At 36.4% G+C, this 25,790-nt stretch overlaps 1 protein-coding gene across 4 annotated transcripts in view; it reads left to right on the forward strand.

Annotated features, from left to right (window-relative positions):
• Positions 1 to 280: 280 nt before the first annotated feature.
• PDSS2 (decaprenyl diphosphate synthase subunit 2) overlaps positions 281 to 25,790 on the forward strand; it is a 252,066-nt gene continuing 226,556 nt past the window's right edge. For all 4 annotated transcript variants that reach the window (XR_011074975.1, XM_068551354.1, XM_068551353.1 and 1 more), the window contains exon 1: positions 281 to 856. Coding sequence is in view for 3 of the 4 variants with exons in the window: in XM_068551354.1 (XP_068407455.1) it covers positions 576 to 856 (281 nt within the window). In the remaining variant the exon portion in view is untranslated. The remainder of the gene's footprint in view (positions 857 to 25,790) is intronic.

Genomic DNA, 25,790 nt, shown 5'->3' on the forward strand with positions numbered 1-25,790 from the left:
ACGACACATATTTATGCGTGCCCACTCTGCGCTGGGCATCCTACGACGAATCAGACTCGTCCCAGATTCAAGGGGCTGGGGCACCACTCGGGGCCCACACCCCAATCTCTGTCACCCTCTGTCCTCGCAGGCCGGGACGAGAAAGTGGGAGGAGCTGACGCTTTCATCCTACCTCGCCTTCCGGGGTTCATCTCCAAAGCCCCGCCCCTTCGGGCCGTTCACGGCTGCGCCGTAAAGTAGGAAAAAATTCTTTGCCGCAGAACAGCCCGCCTCCGTCTTTACGGCAAGCCGCGTTTGAGGCTCCCAATATGGCGTCCCCCACTTAGGCAGTGCTGTGGATGCTACCCTAGATGGCCGTGGGCAGCGCTGACTTGGGGCTGTTGTCTGTCTAACCCAGGCTGCAGAAAGCTGCTGTTAAAGCTCGTTTCTGGTCACGGCTCCAGAAACCCACCCTCTTCTGAGGGTCAAGAATCGCTGCTTCCTTCTAGTTCCCGCAAGTTCCTCATCTGCCCCTAGCTTGTTTCCCGCGCCACCTCCGGACACCCTCAAGTCCCTGACACCCCCAGATTCAAACTATGAGCCTTCGGCAGCTGCTTTTGCGCTTGCCCTGTTATCTCGGGGCCTCGGGCCCCCGGCGTGGCCCCCTCGACACCATCTCCTCGGTGGTCTCCTGGCGTGGTCAGTCCTCCAGGTCCCCGGCCCACTGGAACCAAGTGGTGTCAGAGGCGGAGAAGATCGTGGGCTACCCCACGTCCTTCATGAGCCTCCGCTGCCTGCTGAGCGACGAGCTCAGCAACATCGCTATGCAGGTGCGGAAGCTGGTGGGGACTCAGCACCCTCTGCTTACCACAGCCAGGTGAGCTACTCCCTCTCGCCCTGACACACTCGCACCCACTTGGGTTCTTTTTCCTGGCCTGTACACCTTTTCCTCCCTCTCTCAGACTGACTGCCTGCTTATCCCTTTTTACCTCTTCCTTTCCTCAGCCATCCTAGGCATCCGATGTTGTGTCTTCTCTAGTCTACTCACCTTAACTTACTAACTCCATTTGTGGAGGAAGAATGAGAACACGTGCGCTTTTCGCGTTTTTTGCCTCTTAACTACTGAAGGTGAAGTTGCCTCAATGATTTGTGGAGAAATCGAGTAGGGATGTGGGTTTGAGTCACTTCCTAGAAATGGTCTTTTAAAGTGGGATAGGTTTATTTTCGGTTCCGCATTATTCGAGAGGTCACCTCTAGAAAGAATGGGGAGGGGGAGGGAGGCCGAAAATTAGTTACTTGCAACGTTTGTCTCAGGCTTGAAGTAGGAATTTATCTAGTCAGTAGTCATTTTCCCCTCGGGATTTTTATCACTTATGCTGACTACTACTGTGAAACCTGCCATTAGGACTTTAAGGACCACAACTTTTGATTGCATTTTTAAAAACTCCACCTTTTTATTAATAAATAATTTCAAACATACTGAAGATTTGCAAGAATAAAAATAATACAAAGAACGTACTTTATAATCATATTCACCTATGGTATACATATATACGTATACTATTCACATGTATATGTAAACAAAATACATACACACACACACACACAGATATATTTTTCCTGAATCATTTTGGGGTACATTGCATATGTCATGGTCCTTTACCCCCAGGTACTTCATTTCATAAGCATAGGGATATTCTTGACATAACTACATTAATCAATTTACTTTTAATGTTAATACAGTACTTTTATTTAACCTACCATTGATAGTCCACTTTTGTTAATTGACCCAATAATGTTTTTTTATAGCATTCTTTCCTCTTTAGTACAGGATCCAGCCTAAGATGAGGTATTACTTTAGTTGTCATGTCTCTTTAGTCTCCTTCAATTGAGAATATTTCCACAGTTCTTCACTTTTATGACTAGAGCATTGGTTCTCAAATGGCGCAGTCTGCCCACTAGGGAACATTTGGCAGTGTATGGAGATGTCACAACTGGGGCATGCTACTGGTGTTTAGTAGGTAGAGACCAGGGATGTTGTTAAACACCCTACAATGCCCAGGACAGCCCCCTACAATGAAGAATTAGGTGCACCAAGATGTCAGTAGTACCAAGGTGGAGAAATCCTGGACAAAAATTATCTTTTTTTAAAATGTTTTCTTAAAAAAAACAAAAAAAAAAGTTTTGAAATAATTGGAGATTCACATGCAGTTGGAAGAAATAATGCAGAGAGAGCCAATGTACCCTTTATGCAGTTTTCCCCCCAAGCAGGATATTGACACTGATACAGTCAAGATGCAGAACGTTTCCATCACTACAAGGATCCCTCACGTTGCCCTTCTATAGCCACCTTCACTTCCCTTGCCCATCCTCTTGCTTTAATTTTTTATGAGACACTTGCTATTTCTTTGTTACTAGTTACCAAATAGCAATAGTAGAGTGATTTTATTTCTTGGCATCATTCCCAGTTATCAGGAATGTCATTTTATGAGTAGGCTAAACTTGTCCTGAAGCTGGAATGTTAGTTCTCCAGAGATTCTAGATGATAAACACTCAAAACACACATACGTATATATTTTAAAGCTTAATAATGAAACGAATGAGCTTACCACCCAATTGAAGAAGTGTAACTTTATCAATCCTATTGAACCTTCTCTCTTCACTGGTCCATCTCCCTGATCCCCACTATACTGAGTTTTGTGTTTATTTTTCCTTATAAAATTACACGAGTGTTTCCTTAAATAGTAATGTGTTTAATTTTGCTCATTTTTGAAATTTATAAATATACTAGTTTATTGCATGCAGTCCTTTATGACTTGCTTTTAAATTCGTCATTGTTTCTAAGATTTATCCCTGTTATGTTTAACTATACTTCATTAGTTTTTCACTGGTGTGTAAAATCCTACTGTGTAAATATACCACAGTCTTCTTTCGATCAGCATTTGGGTTGTTTGCAGTTTTTGGTGCTATGAAAAGTGCTGCTGTGAATATGCAGCACGCGTCTCCTGGTGTACTTGTCTTGAGAGAGTAAAGGCGTGTGTGCACATGTGTTCAGCTTTAGGAGATAGTAAATTGTTTTCCAAAGTGGTTGTACCAGTGTACATTCTCACTAGCAGTGTCTGAGTTCAGGTTACTCTGTGTTCTCACAACACACGAACCATGAAGTGTCTTCATTTTTGCTAATCAAATAGTGGGTTTTTCTGTATGTAATGGGAATGATAGTGTTAGCGGTGGAGGTTGTAGTACAGCCAGCCCTCCGGATCCGTAGGTTCCACAACCACAGATTGAACCAAGTGTGGATCGAAAATATGCAGGGGAAGAAAAATTTCAGAAAGTTCCAAAAAACAAAACTTGAATTTGCTGTGCACCAGCAACTATTTTTATAGCATTAACATTGTATTTACAACTATTTACATAGAATTTACATTGTATTAGGTATTGTAGGTAATCTAGAGATGATTTAAAGTATAGGGGAGGATGTGCCTTGGGTTATATGCAAATACTATGCCATTTTGTATGAGGGACTTGAGCATCCTTGGATTTTGATATCCGTGGGGGTTCCTGGCTCCAAACCCCCTGGACTGTATATTACGTTGTGCAGATGCATATTGTAGTCTCTGTAATAAAGTGTTGAAGTGAAAAGGGCAGAACTGGAAAGAGCCTTATTAATGAATGTATTCTGAGAGTTGCAGTTCATCTACTTAATTGTCAGAGCATCAGTTGGGGGTCTTAGAGAAGATTCCTTCTGAGGGCACCAGAGACACACTAGATGAAAGCTTGTAAGACTGATGGCTCTGAAACTTCCCTGACTGTATGTAGCCTACCCTGCCTGCCTAGTCCCATATTACAGTGAAGGAATTGAAGAGGAACAAAATAATAAGTTTCAGCAAAGTTGTAGTAACATATATAGATAATTTTGTAAGAAAAGGAGGAGCTAATCTGCATATAGTTTTATTACATTTATTTAAATTATTTAAACAGTCTGAACTCACAGGCAGCTAATGAACAAAAAACTTTTGGGTAAGGGGTCGTGCATGTATCTGTTTTAGCAAAGAAGCAGGCATTTGATCCATAGGGTAGGCAGATTGTGGTTATTGTAAATTATAGCTAAAAACATAGATTAAGCAGCTATATTGTTTCACATACTGCACCTTACTTTGTTGAAATCTTGTGAGCAAAGCATTGATAATTAAGAGAGAGAGCCTCTCAGTATGCTATCCAAAGGACACAAATACCCCATATAGTTAATATAGTTAGAACAGTAGGAAATTGGATTTGGTAAATTCTTTTACTAGTTCCATTTTACATTTTACATTATTTACTTAAATCAGTATTCTAATCCCTTGGGTCATTTTACTTTTTGGGTAGATATACATGGTATTGATATATTAGGGGTGAATCATATGGCCCTAAAATTTAGATGTATTTTTTGGCATTTTTGGCAAACAGGAGGAGAAAAAAAGGAAATCACCATAATTCAGTATTCACTACCTTCTCTTTCTTTACCTAAGTTATCTCATCAAGAAAAGGGAAAAAAGCCTAGAACTATATTTTTATAACAATTTAATTGAGAAATGAGATTAAATTTAAAATCTTGAGATTTAGTGAGATAATGATCTTATTACTAGGAACAATGTAGCAATTAGCTAATTTTTTACTCTTGTTCTTCTAGATGTTCTAGTTTCTCTGTGTTGTAAGTTCCAATTAGATAAATAATCCTTAATTCAATGTTTATTAAAGCTTATGGAGGAATATAAAGAATTCTAAAACATGGACCATGTCCTTTGAGAATAGACATTGTGTTGGACACAAATATGTTTACAAATATCAGAAGGAGGGAAATGACTTGTTACTAATGAGTAGTAGAGATATATTAGCTATTACATTTAGAGATACTGAAGTGGCCTGGTGAAAGGTAAACCCTGTATGATATTACTTATATGTGGAATAAAATATAAAACAATCTAGTGAATATAACAAAAAAGAAACAAATTCACAGGTACAGAGAACAATCTGGTGGTTACTAGTAAGAAGATGGAAGGGGGAGGGGCAAGATAGGAGTAGGGGATTAAGAGGTACAAACTACTATGTATAAAACAAATAAGCTACAAGAATATGTTGTATAACACAGGGACTATAGCCAATATTTTATAATAACTGTGAATGGGGTATAACCTTTAAAAATTGTGATTCACTATGTTGTACACCTGAAACATACACTATTGTACATTAACTATACCTCAGTAACAAAAATAAAAAAAATAAAGTGGCTGGAATAGTAGAGAACCTTTCATGAAGAAACTAGGACGTGATTGGGATAGATGGATAGAAATTACATGGGTAGTGTTTTAGAGCGGTGGTACTATATTACAATTTTTTTTCTTCTTGATTCTTTTTTCTTCTTTCTTTCTCAGGCTGTCATACCTCTACTAGGCATAGGGAGGACCTTAAAAGCAAGAATAAGCAGTACAGTAAACTAAAATGAACAGCATGAATGGAGCTAGAATAGCTAAAACAATATTGAAAAAAAACAAAGAAGAAAGTGGGAGGAGTCATTCTACCTTATGTTAAGTCTAATATATATAGCTTAATTGATCAAGACAGTGTTGTATTGGCAGAGGAATAGACAGATTGAGGGAACAGAATAGAGAACTCAGAAATAGATCAACACAAATATACCCAATTGATTTTTGACAAAGGTGCAAAAGCAATTCAATGGAGGGAGAATAGTCTTTTCAACAAATGGTGCTGGAACAATTGGACAGTATAGGCAAGAAAATGAACCTTGACCTAAACCTCACACCATATTAAAAAAAAAAGGCTATGTAAAATGGAATTAAATGTGAAATGTAAAACTATAAAACTTAAGAAAACGTAGGAGAACATTTTTGGGACCTAGGGCTAGGTAAACAGTTCTTAGACATGAAACCAAAAATGCAGTTCATTAAAGAAAAAAATTAATAATTGGACTTCATCAAAATTGAAAACTTTGCTCTGCAAAAAGACCTTGTAATAGGATGAAAAGATTAGCCACAGGGAGAAAACATTTGCAAATCACTATCTGAAGAAGGACCTGTATCCAGAATATGTAAAGAACTCTCTAAACTCAGTGGTAAGAGAACAAACAATACAATTAGGAAATGGGCGAAAAGAGCCTATAAAGATGGCAAGTAAGCATATGAAAAGTTGTTCAACATTATTAGCCATTAGAAAAATGTAAGTTAAAACCATGATGAGATACCACTGCAAACCTATTAGAATGGCTAAAATAAAAACAATATGAAGTCCTGGTGAGAAACTAGATTTCTCATACATTGCTGATGGAAATGTAAAAATGGTAAAAAATTTTTTATAAAATTAAACATACACTTAACATACAACCCAGCTATCACACTTGTGAGCATTTATCCCAGAGAAATAATAACTCATATCAAAACCTATCATGAATGCTTGTAGCAACCTTATTTGTAACAGCCAAAAACTGGAAACAACCCATATGTCATTCAAAGGTAAATGGTTGAACAAACTGTGGTACAACCATACAGTGGAATACTACTCAACAATGAAAAGAAATGAACTATTAATGTGAATATACTTAACACTACCGAACTGTATACTTAAAAATAGCTAAGATGGTAAATTTTATGTGTATTTTACCACAACTAAGGAAAAAGTCAATTTCAAAAGTATGATTCCATTTATACCACATTTTCAAAATGACAAAACTATAGAGATGGAGAACAGATTAGTGGCTACTAAGTCAGAAACAGTGTGGGGAACAGGGAGGAGTGTAAATACAAAGGAGTATATTGTGGTGATGGAACAGTTTAGTATTGTGATTTTGATGGTAGGTACATGAATCTATACATGGTATAAAGTTGTGTAGAACAGTATATACCTACACACAAATGAATGCAGGTTTTTAAAAAGTGCTGAAAATGGAATAAGGTCTGTAGTTTTGTTAACAATAATATACCAATGTTAATTTTTAGGTTTTGATATTGTACTACAGCTATATATTGGGGGAAGCTGGATGAAAGATACATAAGGACTCTTTATACAGTCAGTCCTTAACCACAAGTTCTGTGTCTGTGGATTCAGCCAACCATAGATAGAGAATATTTGGGGGAAAAAAATTCCCCAAAAGCAAAACTTGAATTTGCTGAGCCAGGCAACTATTTATATATAACATTTACATTGTATTTACTACTATTTACATGATATTTACATTGTATTAGGTATTATAAGTAATCTAGGGATGATTTAAAGTATACTGGCGGGGGCTTCCCTGGTGGCACAGTGGTTAAGAATCCTCCCGCCAATGCAGGGGACATGGGTTCGAGCCCTGGTCCGGGAAGATCCCATGTGCTGCGGAGCAACTAAGCCCGTGCGCCACAACTACTGAGCGTGCGCTCTAGAGCCCGTGAGCCACAACTACTGAAGCCCGCGCGCCTAGAGCTCGTGCTCTGCCACAAGAGAAGCCACCGCAATGAGAAGCCCGTGCACCGCAACAGAGTAGCCCCCACTCGCCGCAACTAGAGAAAGCCCGTGTGCAGCAACGAAGACCCAACGCAGCCAAAAGAAATAGTATACTGGAGGATGCACATAGGTTATATGCAGATACTATGCCCTTTTATAAAAGGGACTTGAGCAATACAAATTTTGGTATCCTCAGGGAGTCCTGTAACCAATGCCCCTGTGGATACCTAGGGAAGACTGTACTGTTTTTGCATCTTTCTGTGAGTCTATAATTATTTCGTTATTTTGAAAAGCTAAAAGAAATCACTTTGAAAAGAGAGAGAATGAATGGATGGATGGATGGATGAATGAACAAACAGTAAGTAAGCCTAGGAGACAGGAGGCTTGTATGTTCTAGTTTCATCTCTGTCAGTAGGAAACAGTGTGACCTTAGGCAAGTTATTCCATCTCTGGGCTTTAGTTTCCTAAGCAGTGAAGTAGAAAGTTTGACTAAATGATTTCCAAAAGTGTTGCCAATTCTGGACTAGTAGGAATTAGTGTTGTAACTGAACATAGCAGCTAAGGGAGCTATTGTCACTTCTCAGGCAGGGAATGAGCAGATTGAATGCAATATATATTGATAGTACAATCTATCATCCTTTTCCTACTGTTTAAAAATCCTGAAAGCTCAGAAAAAATGTTTTCTTAGACTCACAAATCTGACCTGAACTGGTGTGAGATCATTTATAGTCTTCTTTATCCCTCTTTATGTGAATATTCTTGCATTTTGCTACAGAAATATTAATGTGTTTGATTACAGGGTGCTGCCCCAGATTCTTCTGGAGTGCTGGGTGAATTGCACCTTCCTAAAATCGAAAAATTTCAAATTCTGAAAGACGTTTGGTTTCAAGGACTTTGGATGAGGGATTGTGGACCTGTCCAAGCTAGACAGTGGTATTATATGTAGGATGATGTTGAAGTCCAGGTATGTGATGTGGATGGGTAGTGTGGGAGAGGTTGAAGGTAGCGACAGTGCATCAATCCGCACTTTCTCCCAGTACAGCTTGAACCCTATGGGCCATTACTATCTTGCTAATTAAATGTAATTATCCATTTGTGCAAAATATATATTTTTATTTTTAGTCACTTAAATTTCTATAAATCAGTATTACTTTTAAGTACTTCTAGCTTTTATAAATTCACTGCATTACTATCTACTGTCAAGAACTTAAGAGCTTTTCATAAACATATGGAGGACACTTAATTGTTTCAAAGATAATAACAGTACTTTTTTTCACATAGAATTGGTTAAATTCTTGTTGTTTAACATAGCTAATTCCATTGAGCAATGTGGCTTTGTGTTCATTGATTACTCTTGACAGATTTGGCGCTTAGGATTAAATTTTTGTTTAAATATTCTGTCTTTTTACTTTTGCCTTGGAAAAACTGTGATCTCTATTTCACGTTTAGATAGATGGGATCAATTTGGTATGCATTTATTGGAGACAAATTGTGACATTTAGTCTCTCTCTTAGAGGGTATTGATTCCTGGGTAGAGACTTTTTGTTCCTGACTGAGTTCACTAGTTACTTAGCTACCTAAAAAACCTTATTAGTCTTTTTCTGCATGGTAAACTTCTTTAGAGCTCTTTGAATTTATTATTAGAAATTTAATTTTAGTCTCTCACATGTTTATGAAAGACCCTTTCTAGATTCAGTTCTGTAATTACTGTACTGAAAGCCTACATTACTTATGAAGAACTTTTTCTTGGAAGACTTGGAGAAAATTATAAATTTTAATTCATTCCACAAATATTTGAGGTGCTCTGGGCATGGATATACAAATAAGAATAAGACATAGTTGCTGCCCTTCAGGAATTCGTGAGAGGCAGTATAGTGAGCATGAGCTCTGGAATCAGACTGTTTAGAGGCATATCCTGACTCTACCACTGCCAAGGTATGGGATCTCAGGCAGTTTACTTCACCTCTCTGTGCCTTAGTTTCCTCATTTGTAAAATGAGGATAATAATAGTACCTATATCTTAGGGTTTTATGAAGAGTAAATGGGCAAATATAGGTAAAGTACTTAGAAGAGTACCTGGAACATAGAAAGTAGTCACATGTTAGCAGTTACCGTTATTATTAGAAAGTCATTTTAGTGGGGAGACATGCAAATAGAGGATATTGAGATAAATGCTGTAGTATGTGTGAACAATATGCTGTAGAGGCAGAGAAAGAGGAAAAAATCTCTCTCTAGAGAAAATTGAAGACTTCCAAAGTTGAGGTGACATAAGAGTTGGGTCATGTTGGATGGGAAGGAAATGACCAAGGCAGGGAAAAATAAGCCACAAGGAGTTGCCTAGCAAAGTGTAGGGAAGTAGTAGTTTGGTGTATGCTGAACAAGGGATAGACAAGGCAAAAAGGATGGATTGGAAATGTCTGCTTCTGCTAAGCTAGAATAACATGCTGTAAACAAATAGAAAACTGGATAAAATATATATGAAACAACTATATTCTGCTTAGAGTACAGGGAGCACAGGATTGTGATCCCTGTGAGTGAGAAAACAAACGAGGTGAGAGCTATGATCACTCTGACTTTCTGCTGAGAGGTACTTTCCAAATAGCAGCACAGAGAGGGGGAACTCGAGCAGAGGGTGCTGGCACTGATGAGTTGAAGAGACGGATCAGATTTGGGGGAGGCTGAGGCAGCTGGAAATTGTGGGACAGAATGCAGAAGAGGAGAGAGCATGCACAGAAAGGCTCCAGAAACCTAAGGTGCCCGCTTGAGTCTGTTATTGAAAACTAAGCAGCACACACATAGGATGCTTGGGCGCTATAAGCTGTACAACTGTCAGAGTTCTCCCAGAGCTGGGAGACGTGCAAGTTCTGACTGGACAATGTGGAAAGAACTTGTTGAACAGCTGGGCACTCTAGAGAAGTGCCCAGAACTTTACCCAGAAAAGTTATGCCTTAGTAATGGGACCAGTGGTATTCTTAATTCCTACTAATTAATGTTAGCTCAGAGCTAGTAGGTAATAATCCTCAAGAGGATTGGGTATTTTCCTTTTGCCAACTCATCATTACCTGGGTAATGGCCAGAGATGCATTCGGGAAAAAAATCTTCCAGAAGGGATTTGGCCTCCTCTTCATTCAAGAACTGTGGGTCTTAGATTTGGGTGAGAGGCCAAGACTCTCCACTGTAGCGTCTCAGAGAGGTCTCTGTTCACTAGACCTGGAGTTGTTTGTTTTTGGTTATTTAAATCAAAACATCTTAGTGGGATGGCTATTGACTTGAATTCTTGAATCTGACCAATTAAATATAGACAGGGATTTCTGCCTATCACAACGAAGCCTGAGATTACCTAATATTCCCAATATCCACCTTGCTGCCTGTGAGAGTCACCATGCCCACTTTGCTTCTGGCAGTTAACTGCTACCACCTAGACCCAGCCTCCCCTGGGCTCCTCCCATTGCTTTTTGGGTTCAGGGAGTCCATTTCATTTGTAGTCCCTCCCACCCAAATCTTTAGCCCTTTCTAGAAGCCACTAAAGTGATTAGTAATGATTGTGGTATGCTCCTCACCAATCTTTTTCTTGTGTCAAGAGTTAAGAGAGAATCTTGTGGGCCCAGTCAGGAGACCTGGTAAAAGCAGTGTGTTAAATGAATAAAAGTTTCATATAGTTTGAATAGAGAATAGTGGTGAGAGAATAGCATCTTTACCATCGGATTCCCTTATTCCAAAGAACTGCCCCAGACGGTCAGAACCATTTTCATACACGGAATTGCAATTTAGTTTAAGTCAAGCACCATCACCTGTCATAGTAAATTAATGCCACTTTGAATAAGTTTTGTATTCAATTTGTAATTTTTTTTATTTTAGTTGTTTAAGAACCGTAACCATACAGTGTTTATAATTTTTATATTAATACGTATTTAAATAACATTTTAATAAAAGTCATTTAAGGCAATACTGGATGACTGAATTTTTACCCTTTAAAAATATTCCAAATGTTACTCAAGGTTGAGGAACACTGACTAGTCTGTGTTCTTAATTCTGGGCCCAGTTAATAAAGATAAGTTGGTTGTAGGTTCTTAAGTGCTATAATCCTTAATTCTTTGTGGTTAGATTCTAATGAATTAGGATTCAGGCATCCGCATCTCTCTTCTCATATTGGTCATTACTGCTGTATTGCCAAATGCTTTTCATCAATATTGTATTCTGTAATTGTTCCTTCTTTATTCTTCTGTAGGATTCAGAATCTTCTTGTGTGTGTGTGTACGTGTTTTACACACCTTGGAGGTTCTTTAGTTACCAACATTTATTTATCTGTGTTTGTGGTTTTAAGAGTTTAATGAATGTTTTCCCAAGAATAGCCACCCTAGAGTAGGTTTTAAAAATGGGTACTAGATGTTAACCATTCAGATATTTGTTTCTGATTTAATACTTATCCGAAGTTCTAGATACAAATCTTTAGTTTATGGAGTGCAGCTGGATTTGCTTTTCTTCCTGTGACTCACCAAAGTCTTCTCAAAGCCTTTCATTTTTTTCTATTTTTGTGCACTGAAACTTCATTTTAACAAATATTTTAAAATAGCTTTAAAAATTACCATTCTCTTGGAATCTCCTTGGAAGTTTATTTCATTTGCTCCAGAGATTTTTTTTTTAGCACACTGAATTGGTTTTGTTTCCACAGTTGTGAGGCTAGAGATACTTCTAGTGAATATTATATCATATTCTAAAAACTTAGCAGTAGTGTTTTGAATTTTTCAAGCATTGGTAATTTGCATGAGCATATTCTTTATAGTGTTTAATAATTACAGGGCATTTTTTCTTTTTTTAGCTTCAGACTTTTGCTTTATTATTTTTCTTCTGTAAATACAAAGCACTGAGTTCCAAAGTAAAAAAAAAAACAAAAGGCTACATTGAGAGTGATAATCCATACTCCAGAATATGGTTACATGTAAAACAAACATATAAAATACATATATATTATTCACATATAAAATAAGCATGATCACATATATAATAAACTGATATTTTGTAGCTCTAATGTCTACCTTCCAACTTTGTAATGCAGTGAACTAAGAAAGTCCCACCAGGTGGGAATTGTCTCACTTCTAGTCTTGTCCAGACCATCACTTTCATTGTCTTGGTTCTGCATGTGGACTGATCAGCACTTGATTCTTAATGACCTTCCAGAGTATTCAGTCTCTGCATTGGCAGGGTTGCCTCCTTATACATTAAGGTTCTTATACTAAATGTAAATAATTCTCAATATATCTGTCTCTAAGGAAATAAAGAGTTTACATCAGCTGTATTCTTTTTCTCTCTTGCTGTCCTTGAATGGCATTTTACTCAGACATATTTCTTGAATGCCTATGCAGGGTAGTGTGCGAGCTAGTGGATGAATAAAATAGATATGGTTCTTGCACTTGTCACATTCACAACTCCTCCATAAATAAAGGCCCTGCTGGAACAGAAGGCACGTTGGTCTTCTTCAATATGCCACCTTCTAAATGCCTGCGAATCACTTGAGAAATGATCTCTCTGTGCATTGGTGTCTCTTTGCTTGTAGGGGGCTTGGGATGGGGAAATACTCCTCCCTTCCTAAGACAGTTTGTGTGGGACATTAATGAGATTCCTTTGGTTTGTTTGGGATAGGTGGTGGTTTATAGTTTAAATATTTCTTATGTGCCTATGTAGAATAGAATTCTTTTTTCTTCTCTGAACTTAAAACACTGTTAATAAGTGGACTCCATAGAAAGGAAGATGACTTTTTGAAAAGCAGTTGATCCTTGAACAATGTAGGGGTTAGGAGTGCCCACCCTCCCCACAGTTGAAAAACCACAGATAATTTATAGTCCCTTTCTGTATATAGTATGTGGTTCTTTCGTATCTGTGGTTCTGCATCTGCTGATTCAACCAACCAACTATTGTGTATTACTGAAGTATTTACTATTGAAAAAAAGACTGCATATAAGTGGAACGGCATATAAGTGCAGTTCAAACCTGTGTTGCTCAAGAGTCAATGTACTATATCCTAGGTTGTCAATTATATCTTGGCTTTCTCCTCTGTGCTGGAGTACAAATTACCAGGTGGAAGAAGGGTAGAGTAGGTCAGTGAAATTCTTTTAAAGGAAAATAACGCCCATGTGCAACCACTAGACTATTAAAATGTGTTCTTATTAAGAAAGGAGTATTTGAATAAAAATTCAACTTGTTTTTTTAAAAAGCCAAATTTGAAAAATTTAAGGTAAAATGGAAGAGTATCTTCAAAAATGTTCTGGAAGTTTCCAGTTGTATTATTCCAAATTGGTGATGTTAATATTTTAAAATAATAATACCTGCATGGTTTATTATTCTCCAGGGATACTCTGATCATTGGAGTTGTGCTATTTATTTATTAGATAGTGTTGGAAGTGAATGAGAGGTACTGAGAGAAAATTCAAGAGTTGCCGAATTTTCCCTGAGGTTTCCAAGTTTGTGCATACATAATGGTTTTAGTCACTTATTCATTTTTCTTCCCACCTAACTGCCAGTGTCTACTTTGTGTTTGTACTAATTTTTGTTTCTCAAGAAAAAAATCTATTTCCCAACAATATCATATTGTATCTCCAAACTTCTCTTAAAGCTTTTTCTCTTAATTTTCAGTATGCATAATTTCACTTTTCTTGTTTCACTGCCAATGTCTTAATTGAAATTTTAATACTCTCAGTTTTTCACTGTTCCAGTTTATTGTCCTAAAAAACATGGATTCGATCCCTGGTGAATTACAGGGCTTTGTGACAGATGCTTTCTATATCTTAAATGGTTAAATATCACCAAATAAATGAAATTTATTTTATCCTCAATAAAAATGGTTTCACAAATCTTCATCAACATTTCTTTCTAACTTTAGGCTATTTCTTTTATGTTACTGTGTACTTAAAGGAGTGTCAGTTTCACAGGACTAATACTAACAAAGCTTTTATTAAAAGCATTTTTATGTAGTTCTGTTATTTTTAAATATTATTTATTTTTTCATGTACTTTTTATTCCATAGTACCCATGATTAAAAACAAGTATGACTATATGACAGTAAAGTGTGCCTGGTATAATTTTATGAGTACATAGAAAGGAGCCCCAGAAATGAACACCTAGAGGTTAGTGGTCCTGGCCCCAGTATTTTAACCTAACTTTAAAAATACTTATGGATGTACCTGGGCAACTTAGAAAAAAAACTGGAATGGATCTTTTTCCATCCTTGATAACTTTTACTATTGCATAGGATATGTTAAAAAAAATAATTTCTTGATATTGAATGTATGTTAGAATAATATGTTCATTTGTTAAACGGTCAGGGTAATGTTTCTTGCCCCATAAGAGGGCAGTCCTGGGAGCTTGATGGTTTGATTTCCCTCCAAATTATATTGAGTTTCTGATTATCTACATGTCGGTTTTCCAGTGAAGAATTTCTTTTAAATTCCGGGTCGATATTATCCTGCCACCTGTTTGCTGCTTCTACCACTTTTATTTAATAGTGGGTTGGGGGATGCATACAGATTTTAACTTGGGATTCCAACTAATTTTAGTTTAACTTAATTACAGTGAAAGCATAATATTCTGTGAGGAGCACCGCGAGGGAGGGAGGCAGTACTGGCTGAGGTTGTAGAGAAGAACATGGGCTTGTGAGCTAACCAGTACCCGAACTTGAATTCCAACACTGCTGTTTCCTAGCTGTGTGAACTGCAGAATTTTTTGAGCCGTGTTATGTCATCTGTAAAAGAGATGAGATTGTTATTATTCTTGTTTCACAGCATTGTAATGAGAATTACATGAGACAACACTGTAAAATGTTTAGCTCAAGTGCTCAATAAACATAGCTGCTGTTATTAGCTATTGTTTGTGCCCAATAATCCTTTCTCTGTGATCTTAGGTTATTTTTGTTGTTGTTGTTTTCCTTTGCCTAAGTTTGCTTGAAGGATAGTTTTAGGAACCCAGAGAAATATTACAGATGAAAATGATTTGAAAGGTATACCCACTGTACAAATATAAGGTGGAAGTGGAGTATTATGACTGTTATTATTAGAAACAGCAGTTGGAGCTGTGTAGTATAGTGGAAAGAACATAGTATTGGAAGCAGATTGACCTGTTCAAACCTGGCTTATGTCATTTACCAGCTGCTGTTGGACAAGTTGACTACTCAGAGCTTCAGTTTTCTCATCATTGAAAATGAGAATAATAATAGCTATCTTGTGGAATAATAATACCTATCCTGTTGTGAGGCTTGAATGAAAGGCCTAAGTGGAGAATAGGAAACGTCCCTGGCAAAAATAAACATCCTTTCTGAAGCAAAATGCAGATTAATTTTGGGTTAGAGTTGATTATATTTTCATTACTGAATTGCAGGTAAAATAGGATTGACCAATGGGTTAGGACGATGACTAATGGGTTAGGGGGATGAAGAAAGTGGTGCTGGTTAACCTGTGGCCCTGAATTAGATTTTAGTACTCTTGAATTCAAAGTGGTTTAGTATAAAGAAAGGAGTTCAAAATATGAATACAGTTGGCTGCTGTGGGTGTTTTATAAACCCAAAGTAGAAAATAGGGAGCCGAGGATCTCTTAGATGGGAGAGGATAATGTATGTCAAAGATGTTTTGCTAACTTTAGGTCATTTTAGCAATGACTAAGGTATTATCTTTTTTTTTTTTTTTTTTTAAACCCTTGCCAAGAGTAAAGGGGAAACATCTGGGGATGGTAGATCTCACAAAACTTTCTTTTTGGGTTTGGTATACTCTTTTCCATGGGTAAATTGGCTGCTGTTTAAGCAGTCATTGCTGCTACTGGAACCATATGGACACTTAGACATCACAGTAGTTGGAGGCCTAAGACAAGTATTTAGGTACGGTGATGCCCACTCTAGCTTTATGGATTATGAGCAAGGTGCCTGGTTCTTTATATGCCTATCAAATCTTGACCTCTCACTGGATAGCATTTTGGTAAAGCTTACTACAGATTGGTAAATTGTACCCTTCTACGATGCGGAGTCACAGACTCTTTAGTAGCTTCCCATGTTCTGTAGGATACAGTTTGGCCTGTGCATGGCAAAACATCCCTTCCTTCTTCTCTAGTCACTTCTGCCACTACCCCCTTTCCACCCTAAGCTGTGGCCATAGGAGATAAATCATCTATATTCATACCTGGTAAGCATTGCTTCACCTTTAGGACTCAAGTGTTAGCTCTTTTGCTAAGCATTCCCTGACTTTCTCCAGGTTAAATATTTTGCTCATTCCTCTAACTTTCATTCTCTTCAAAAAATTGGAAGCTGTGACGCTATTGAGCTTGCATTCTCCATGGTCTTAATCTGCTCATGTCAAGTGGTGGCTGCATTAGGCTGGGCATGCGTTGTACGCTTTAAATGTATACAGTTACATTTGTCAATTATTCCTCAATAAAGATGGAAAAAAAAAAAGATTGGGCCTGTGTTCTCCAGTTCACCATTTGAGATGCTTCAGTTACAGCTGGCCATTTCATGGATTAATTGGCTTCTGTGGATCCTTATTTTGGACCTCTGATTTAGGTATAAGTATTTCTAACACTGTGAACTTTTCGAAAGAGATGATTTTGTCTGTATATTCATATTGCCCTGGCATATACGTGACACATAGGAAGCCTTCAGTAAGTACTCACAGAATTGAATTGAATAAAGCAAAACCTTTCCTAACCAGAGGCCTTTTCCTGACCTTTGCCTTACTCATTACGTTAATTAGATCATGGTGTTTATCTTACATATTATTCTTCATAGCCTAGAATATCATAGTTGAAGATAGTGATCAACTCTTCCTGAAGACAGAGAAGGGAGAAAAATGCACTTAAATTTTAGCAGAATTGATTACAGTTAGGTAGGGAAATTTTTTCCTAGATATAACATTTTTTAGGAATGGATTACTACGAGATGCTGTTGCATCCTTTTATTTTGAAATCTTCCATGGGATTGGCGTACGCCTTCTTGAAGACAGAAAGAGCAACATTAAATTCCTTATGAGTCTAGTGATGTTCAGAATGTTTCAGACAGTTTTGACTATATTTAATATATAGTATGAAATATATTAGCTTTAAGACGTTGTAGGTTTAGACAGAATTTGAGAACAAATTCTAATCAGCAGGTGCACAAATTCTCAAAAAATATGGAGTTTATCATTCCATAATTTGCTCCTCTATCAAAAACAGGTGACTCTAAAGAGTGCTTCAAACTGTTGGTAAATTAATTGCAAATGCAGGAAGCAATCTCTGTTTCATATGATTGTGATTTGTAAAAATAATTTAGATGTAAGCTATCCACAAACCATTTTTTTTAAGTAACAATCCTATCTAAATCCTCATATTTTGGCATTACACATGAGTGTCATAAGTTTAAATTCTGGGACTTCCAAGCAGAAATATAAGAAAGAGCTCATTTAGGATGGAATGGCAAACATTTCTAATTGGGAGGGTCTTCATTTTGATTCCTGCCCTCCTGCCTCCACCCCTTAACCAAAAACCAAAGCAAAACATCTGGAGTTATTTAGGCAATATAAATATTCTTAAAAGAATGGACCCCTAATCATAAACTTTACTGGCACTGAAAAATTCTCTTGGATAGATAGAAGTCACATGATTGGTAAAAATATATTTGAATTCATGAAGGCTCCCACAAGTCATGAGTGCAGAGTTTCGGAGCACTGGGGACCAAGACTGATGGAGTTCATATGCTTTTAGAGGAAAGCAATCCTCTAAAATCCATTACTGCACGAGGGTTATTCCCTCAGCTTTTCCCTTAGACTGTTCTCCAATAAAGGTAGCTTATTTGTTAAATGATGGTTGTTTTACTTTCAAAGACATGTGCCAAAGGTATAAATTTAGTTTTATTCTCTTTTAAAATGTTTAAACAAGTTTCTGCAGGGAGACAAAGAGAAAACAATGCCCTTCCAAGTCCTTGTCTTCAGCTTCTGCTTTGTGGTTCTGTCCTTATAAGTAAGGCAGAGGGAATGGAGGAGGAATAATAGCTAAGGCTTGGGGGGAAAAAATAGTATCAATTAAGGAGGGGAATTGAAAAGCGTGGCTGTGTTGCCAACCAATATTTATTGACCATCTACTATGTATTAAAACAGTGAGGGGTGTGTTGAGGTAAAAGGGCTTCCTATTCTCAGAGAACTGAGGGCGTTCTTGAGGAAACTAGATGTAAACATACCAAGTTTGAAGTGTGGAAGTCAGGAAGAGCAGAGTTAGTGTCATGGTAATTTTGAGTGAAAATCAGCAGTTAACTATGTGGGAGAAGTTTAACTTAATGAGCCAGGGAAAACCTCTTGATGATTTCGGCATATTGTAAGTCCCATTAATTCAGGCCTATAAAACAAAAACAAAAAAGTTTTTTAAATGATAGAAGGGAATAGAGAAAGTGATGCCATCTGAGATATTCACTATCAAAGCAGCAATATTACATTTTTAAGCTCAGACACTTGAAGCAGTTTAACTGAGGGAAAGAACATGCTCAAAGGAGCAATGTGTCTCTACTAGAGAAACCTTAGCCTTCAACACATAATAAGCCTTGTTAACTACAGAGCATCAAATAAGCTTTCAGAGATTCTGAGCTTGATACAAATTACCAAACTAAAGAGGAAAAGCTTTCCTTCTTCCTTGTCCTTAGAGCTAAGGTGCTTCTGTTTCTCAAGATCATGTTAAAGAAGATGTTATTATCATTCTTGTCATTGTAGTCACTTTTCCCTTTTTCCTGTCTTTCTTTTACTATATTTATTATAGGGTACACTTATCAGTATGTTTTAATAAACTATCTATTTAAAAATATCTAAATCTGTACTTGTTGCCATTTACAATTAGATATAAGTAGAGATGTAGAGATTATCAACTTCATGGGGAATGGGCATAAACATTCCTTGGGTTGCATGGACTGTTTTTTAAAACAAATCTTATCAAGTTTTGTTTGTTTTTAGACTAGAAATGAAGGGCATCTTTTCAGGAACCTGGAGGAATCATAAAGAAAAAGCAAATGTTGCTGTACTAGGCAGGGTGGTTTTTTTTTTCTGTGAAACTAAAATATCAAGTAGGGTTTTAGCATTATAATATATAAAAATCTGTAGTCAAAGAGCCTTCTTTAGTATGTTATTTGATTTAAAAATCTTCTCATTTTTATATAAAATGAGACAATACAGAGATTTATTCAAAAAGTACCCATAATCTTACCACTCAGAGATAGCTACTGTTAATATTTTGGTATATAGCTGCAAGACTGTAAAAATGAGTTTGTCCCGTGTGTGTATTTTTGTTTCTTGCCTTTCTCTCATAGCAGTATATAGAGAATTGCTTTTAATATTAAATAAACATAACTTAAAATAACTACATGATATTCCATTGTATGGATATACCATAGTATAATTCAGTATCCTCTTTTGTTGGACATTTTTTCCCCTAAATTTTTCACTATTGTAGATAGTACTATGATGAAGAAATTTACGTGTATGTCATTGCATGCTTGATAATTTCCTTGGGATAATTCTAGATTTGAATTTTAGGGAATCAGGGTATGTGTATCTTTTTGAAAATATTTTCATATTTTAGTTTCTATCCATAGTATTATATAGGAGTGCCTGTTTTCCTTGTTCTTGCCAACCTTGGATATTGAAAAATTTTGCCAATTTGATAGGTGCTAAAAACATCTTGTTTTATGTTGAAAAAATTTTAATACTAGTGAGATTGAGTCGTTTTTTATTATGTTTATTTGCCAATTTTATTTCTTCTTTTGTGAGTTGTCTGTATCTTTTGCTCATTATTAATTGCATTTAATCTCCTTAGTGACAAATAAGAGCTCTTTGTATATTAAGGGTTCTACTTTTTCTCAAATGTATTTTTTTTCCCCAGTTTTAAATTTTATCATGGCTTTTTGGTGAATATAAGTTTTGGGTTTTTTTACTTTTTTGTTTTGAAATAATAGAGTCACAGGAAGTTCAAAAATAGTATAGAGATGTCCCTTGTCCCCATTATCCAGCTTTCCACAAGGATAACATCTTGCATATTTATAGAACATTATTAAAACCAGGAAATTGACATTGGTACAATATTGTTAACTACAGATGTTATTTGGATTTTACCAATTTTTACATGCATTCAGTTGTGTGTGTGCCTGTGTGTGTGTTCTGTAAACTGGTCACATGTACAGATTTGTGTAACCATCACAGTCAAGTTATACGTCTGTTCCATCACCATGAAGAAACTTCCAGTGGTACCCGTTTATATTCTCAACCTCACCTCTTTCCTCACCCTGGGCATTCATTGATCTGATCTCCATTTCTATATGTTTGTAATTTTGAAATGGAATCATATAGTATGTAACTTTTTGAGATTGGCTATTTTCACTCAGCATAGTGTTCTCGTGATCCACCTAAGTTGTCGTGTGTGTCAATAGTTTATTCCCTTTTATTGCTGATTAGTATTCCATTTTATCAATGTGCCATAGTTTATTTATCCATTTACCATAAGGCCGTTGGGTTTTTTCCCTCCCCAGTTTTGTCTATTACAAATAAAGCTGCAGTGAACACACATAGGTTTTTATGTGAACATAAGTTTTCATTTCTCGAAGATAAATGCTCAGGAGTGTGATTGTTAGATTGTGTGGTAAATGTATATATAAGTATGAGAAATCCAGTTACTCCACATCCTTGCCAGCATTTGGTATTGTCAGTATTTTTTATTTTAGCTATTCTAATAGGTGTGTAGTAATGTCTCATCTTTGTTTTAATTTGCATTTCCTTAATGACTGATAATTTTGAGCATTTTTTCATGTGCTAACTTGCCATCTTAGTATCTTAACTTTTTGGTGAAGTGTCTGTTCAGGTCTTTTTGCCCATATTCAAATAGATTGTTTTCTTACTGTTGAGTTCAGGAAGTTCTTAATACGCTATGGATACAAGTCCTTTGGATATGTGATTTGCAAATATTTTCTTCCAGTCTGTGGCTCATCTTTTTATCTTGTTAATGGGGTCTTTCACAAAGCAAAAGTTTTCAATTTTGATGAAGTTCAATTATTGATTTTCTTTTCTTTTATGGATCAGGTTTTTGATGTGATATCTAAGAGCTCTTTTCCTAGCCCTGGGTCCCAAAATGTTCTCCTGTGTTCTCTTCTAAAAGCTTTGTAGTTCTGTGTTTTACATTTAAATTCATGATTTATTTTGCACTCGCTTTTGTATATAGCATGAGTTTTAAGTCAAGGTTCATTATTATTATTTTGCCTATGAATGTCCAGTTGTTCCAGAATAATTTGTTTGAAAGACTCTCCTTTCTGAACTGAACTCTCCTTTCTGAACTGTAAACTGATTTTACACCTTTATCAAAAATCAGTTGGTGCATTTGTATTGATCCATTTCTGGGTTATCTGTTCCATTGATCTATGTTTCTATTCTTTTGCCAGTACTGCACTGTCTTGATTATGATGACTGTATAGTAAGACTTAACATCAGATAGAGTGATTTTTCCTACTTTATTCTTTTTTGCAAAATTGTTTTCGAATAAGCTTGTTTGTATCTGTTGTAGTTATCATGGTGGCGGCAGCAAAACTTGGTACCTCGCTAGCTTGCCAGGGTGCGGAACTGGCTCTGGCTGAGGCCAGGAGGAGGTGACAGTACTCTGTTGGGGTGAGCTTTTGAACATTCATCTGAGCCCAGGGTGGGAGGGACAACCTTTTAGGGAATACAAAGTAGTTCCTAATGTTAAACAGGTACATGACATCATTAAATATTATTTTTATAGAAGATTTTCCTTTAGTGATATCAAGACTACTATGTGGTGTTTAGAATGGCATTGTCTGCTTGAAAGCAAAGTAGTATATGGCTGAGTACTCAAGGACCCTTCTGTTGTTGTTTTCGTTTTATGCATGGTTGTCAGAGACTTGGTTTTAGGTTTCTACTGCAACAATCCAGACTACATAATACCAACACTTTGTGTGCATGTGGTGTTAACTCTGATGCCTTATACGCTGCATTTGGCAGAGTTACAGTTGCTATGGAGATCAACCTTTGGACACACTTGGTTGATAACAATGTCTCTCACATGTGGATATTGCTGCAATGAGTTGACCAAGAGATGCATAAGACTTTATCAGTGATTTTTCTAGCTGAGAGTCTCACATTTGAAAACTCTATACATTTGCTCACAAACATACTAAAGTGTGTGTTTTGTCTAAGTAAGCTTGCTACCTGGAAAATAGAGGGAAAATATGACTTTGAAGAATACATTATCAGTGGAATTTGACAGTCTTGGCTAGTCTATACTATTTCTAAAACATACCATAAAAATTCAAAGACTAAATATCTTACATAGTTTTAGGAATCTAAGTCAGTTGTCAATAGAAAAACAAAGGAAGAGCAATTCTTCTTATGAATTACTCTTATTTAAATATGGGGCCTCAGGGTAACAGCTAATAAGAACCTTTTTCTTGGAGCACAGTATCTCTAAAGAGTCCTTTGAACTACAAAAATGAAAAACATTGAGGAAGAAGAGTGACCTTATTTTTTCTGTTCTTTTCCTTTGACAGTGTCAGTTAAACTAGGTCACAGCTTCTAGTCTTAAGACAAACTGTCGTTGAGTGTTTTCATTTGCAGAACTCTTGAAAGAAATGCAGTTTTAGAGTGGTATACATTCCTGTTTGGGGTTAGGGAAACTTGTTGGTCATGAGCTGATACACTAGAGCAGTGATTCTCAACCCTGGCTGCACAGTAGTGTTTAGGGCTTTTAAAAAGCACTGATGTTTGAGCCTAACAAAAGTTAAATCAGAATCTCTGGGACTGGGAAGAAAGCATGGCATTGGTATTGTTTTTTTTTTTTTTTCTTAAAGCTGATTATTTGATATAGGCATACTCGTTTTATTGTTCTTTGCTTTATTGTGCTTTACAGATACCGCATTTTTTTAACAAACTGAAGGTTTGTGGCGACCCTGCAAGTCTGTTGGCACCATTTTTCCAGTAAATTTGCTCACTTTGCATCTCTGCGTCACATTTTGGTAATTCTCACAATATTTCAAACTTTTTCATTATTATTATATTTGTTATGGTGATCTGTGATCAATGAGCTTTGATGTTACTATTGCAAAAAGATTATGACTCACTGAAGGTTCAGGTGATGGTTAGCATTTTTTAGCAATACAGTATTATTTAATTAAGGTATGTACATTGTTGTTTTAGACATAATGCTACTGCACACTTAATAGACTAAGTATAGTGTAAACATAACTTTTATTTGCACTGGGAAACCCAAAAATTCCTGTGACATGCTTTATTGCGATATTCACTTTATTCTGATGGTCTGGAACCGAACCTGTAATGTCTCCGAGGTATGTCTGTACTGATATGCAGCCAGGGTTGGGAACCACTACAGCAGAGTAAGTTTTCATCTAGAATCTTAAATTTTAGCTAAATTTGTGTATTAGAATGCATCAATAGAATTCTGTAATTTGAACATTACAGAAAGTTTAGAAAGGACAATCTTATCATCTATGAGTTTCCTGTTGTTGTAACAAACTACCACAAATTAAGTGGCGTAAAACAACACAAGTTTATTATCTAACTTTTTTGGAGGTCAGAAGTCAGAAATGACTCTCATGGGGATAAAATCAAGGTGTCAGCAGAGCTGAGTTCCTTCTGGAGGCTCTAGGGAAAATCCATTTCTTGTCTTTTCCAACTTCTGGAGACTGCCCATTTTCCTTGACCTGTGGTCACATCATTCCAACCTGTGCTTCTGTTGTCACATCTCCTTTTCTGACTCGACCCTTCTGACTCCCTCTTATAAGGACCCTTGTGATTGTGTTGGGCCCATCCAGGTAATCCAGGACAGTCTCCTCATCTCAAAATCCTTAATCACATCTGCAAAGTCCCTGTTGCCAAGTAAAGTAGCAGTCACATGTTCCAGGCATTTAGGAGCTGGACATCTTTGGAGTGTGGTGTGGTGGGGGGGGCAATTGTTCAGAGTACCATACCAGCTTAACATGATTATTACTTTGGTATTTTCCTTCCTAGTCGTCTTTAATATGCATATTTTTAATTTAAATGTGATCACCTTACACATACAGTTTTCTAGCCTTTTCTACTTAGTTTTCATAACCATCATTTAAAATAGCCACATAATATTCCATCCATGATTATATCATATTTTATATTGTGTCTTTACTCTGTTGTTGGATTTTTGTTGTTTCAGATTTTTATTACTGATAGGTGAAGCTGTGATAAATATTTTTGTTTATTAGATAGATTCCATGATGTGGGAGTACTGAACTAAAACATTATAAACATTTTTATACTGTTAATTCAGAACACCAAATTGTAATTTTGAAGAGTTCTAACCAATTTATTACAAGAAATAATCATAATGTATGAGAGTATAAGTGGCGCTATATATTTGCCAATATTGGTCATTATCATTTAAAAAAAGACTTTTTACTAATTAGATAGATAGAAAAATATTAGCCTGATTTAAATTTAATTTACTCAAAATTGTTTTTTATGTTTCTGTTGGTTTTTCTTTGTATGTTTTGCTCTTTTATTTCTCATGGTCTGAGTTTCTTGTTATTAATACTTATGAGATTTTTATATAGTGAATTTATTGTCTTATATGCTACAAATGCTTTTTTAGACACGTTTTTAAATTTTAAATGTTCATATATTTTTTCCTTTGTGATTTTTCCGTTTTCTCTGTGCTTAAGTTTTTCCACCTAGCAGAGGTTTGCAGTAAATATTCAATTTTGTTTTCTTTGATTTTTTTCATGATTTAGTCACTGCCCTTAGCAAATCACCAGCAAACTAGGAAGTTTGGAGACTTATGAGTCTAAACTTACTGAATGACTTACTGTATGAAAGCAAGTACCAAATTAATTTGGTTCCATTCACATAATTTATCAAAATTGGAAACAAATTTTTAAAAGGACTAGAGAAGAATCTAGCAATTTTAGTGCATTCCTAAGATGTTTTTTGCCCTTTGCTGAAAGGTTTACTCACCATGCCTGTCATGTTGTGTGTTCATGCAGATAATTGAGAATTATAGTGAGCTATCTTAGTCCATGATAAACAGACAGAATGTACTTTAATTACATTCTAATTTATTATCTGGTGAAAGTACCTTGATAACAAATCAACCCGGATATGACTTATTGGATAGCCTTTGCACTTAGAGGAATAATCAGTCTGTAATCACAAACAACATGAACCGTTCATCTTCTAGATTGCTGTTATATTTATTACCCTCAAATGCCTGTGCCCAGTTTCTTTCCTGTTTGTTTCCCATTTCATGGCTCCTGTGCCCCCACTCAGCCTGCTGTAAGTTGGTAGAATCCTGTG

Source organism: Eschrichtius robustus, chromosome 9 (assembly GCF_028021215.1).
Source record: "Eschrichtius robustus isolate mEscRob2 chromosome 9, mEscRob2.pri, whole genome shotgun sequence".
In the NCBI taxonomy this organism is placed as follows: Eukaryota; Metazoa; Chordata; class Mammalia; order Artiodactyla; family Eschrichtiidae; genus Eschrichtius; species Eschrichtius robustus.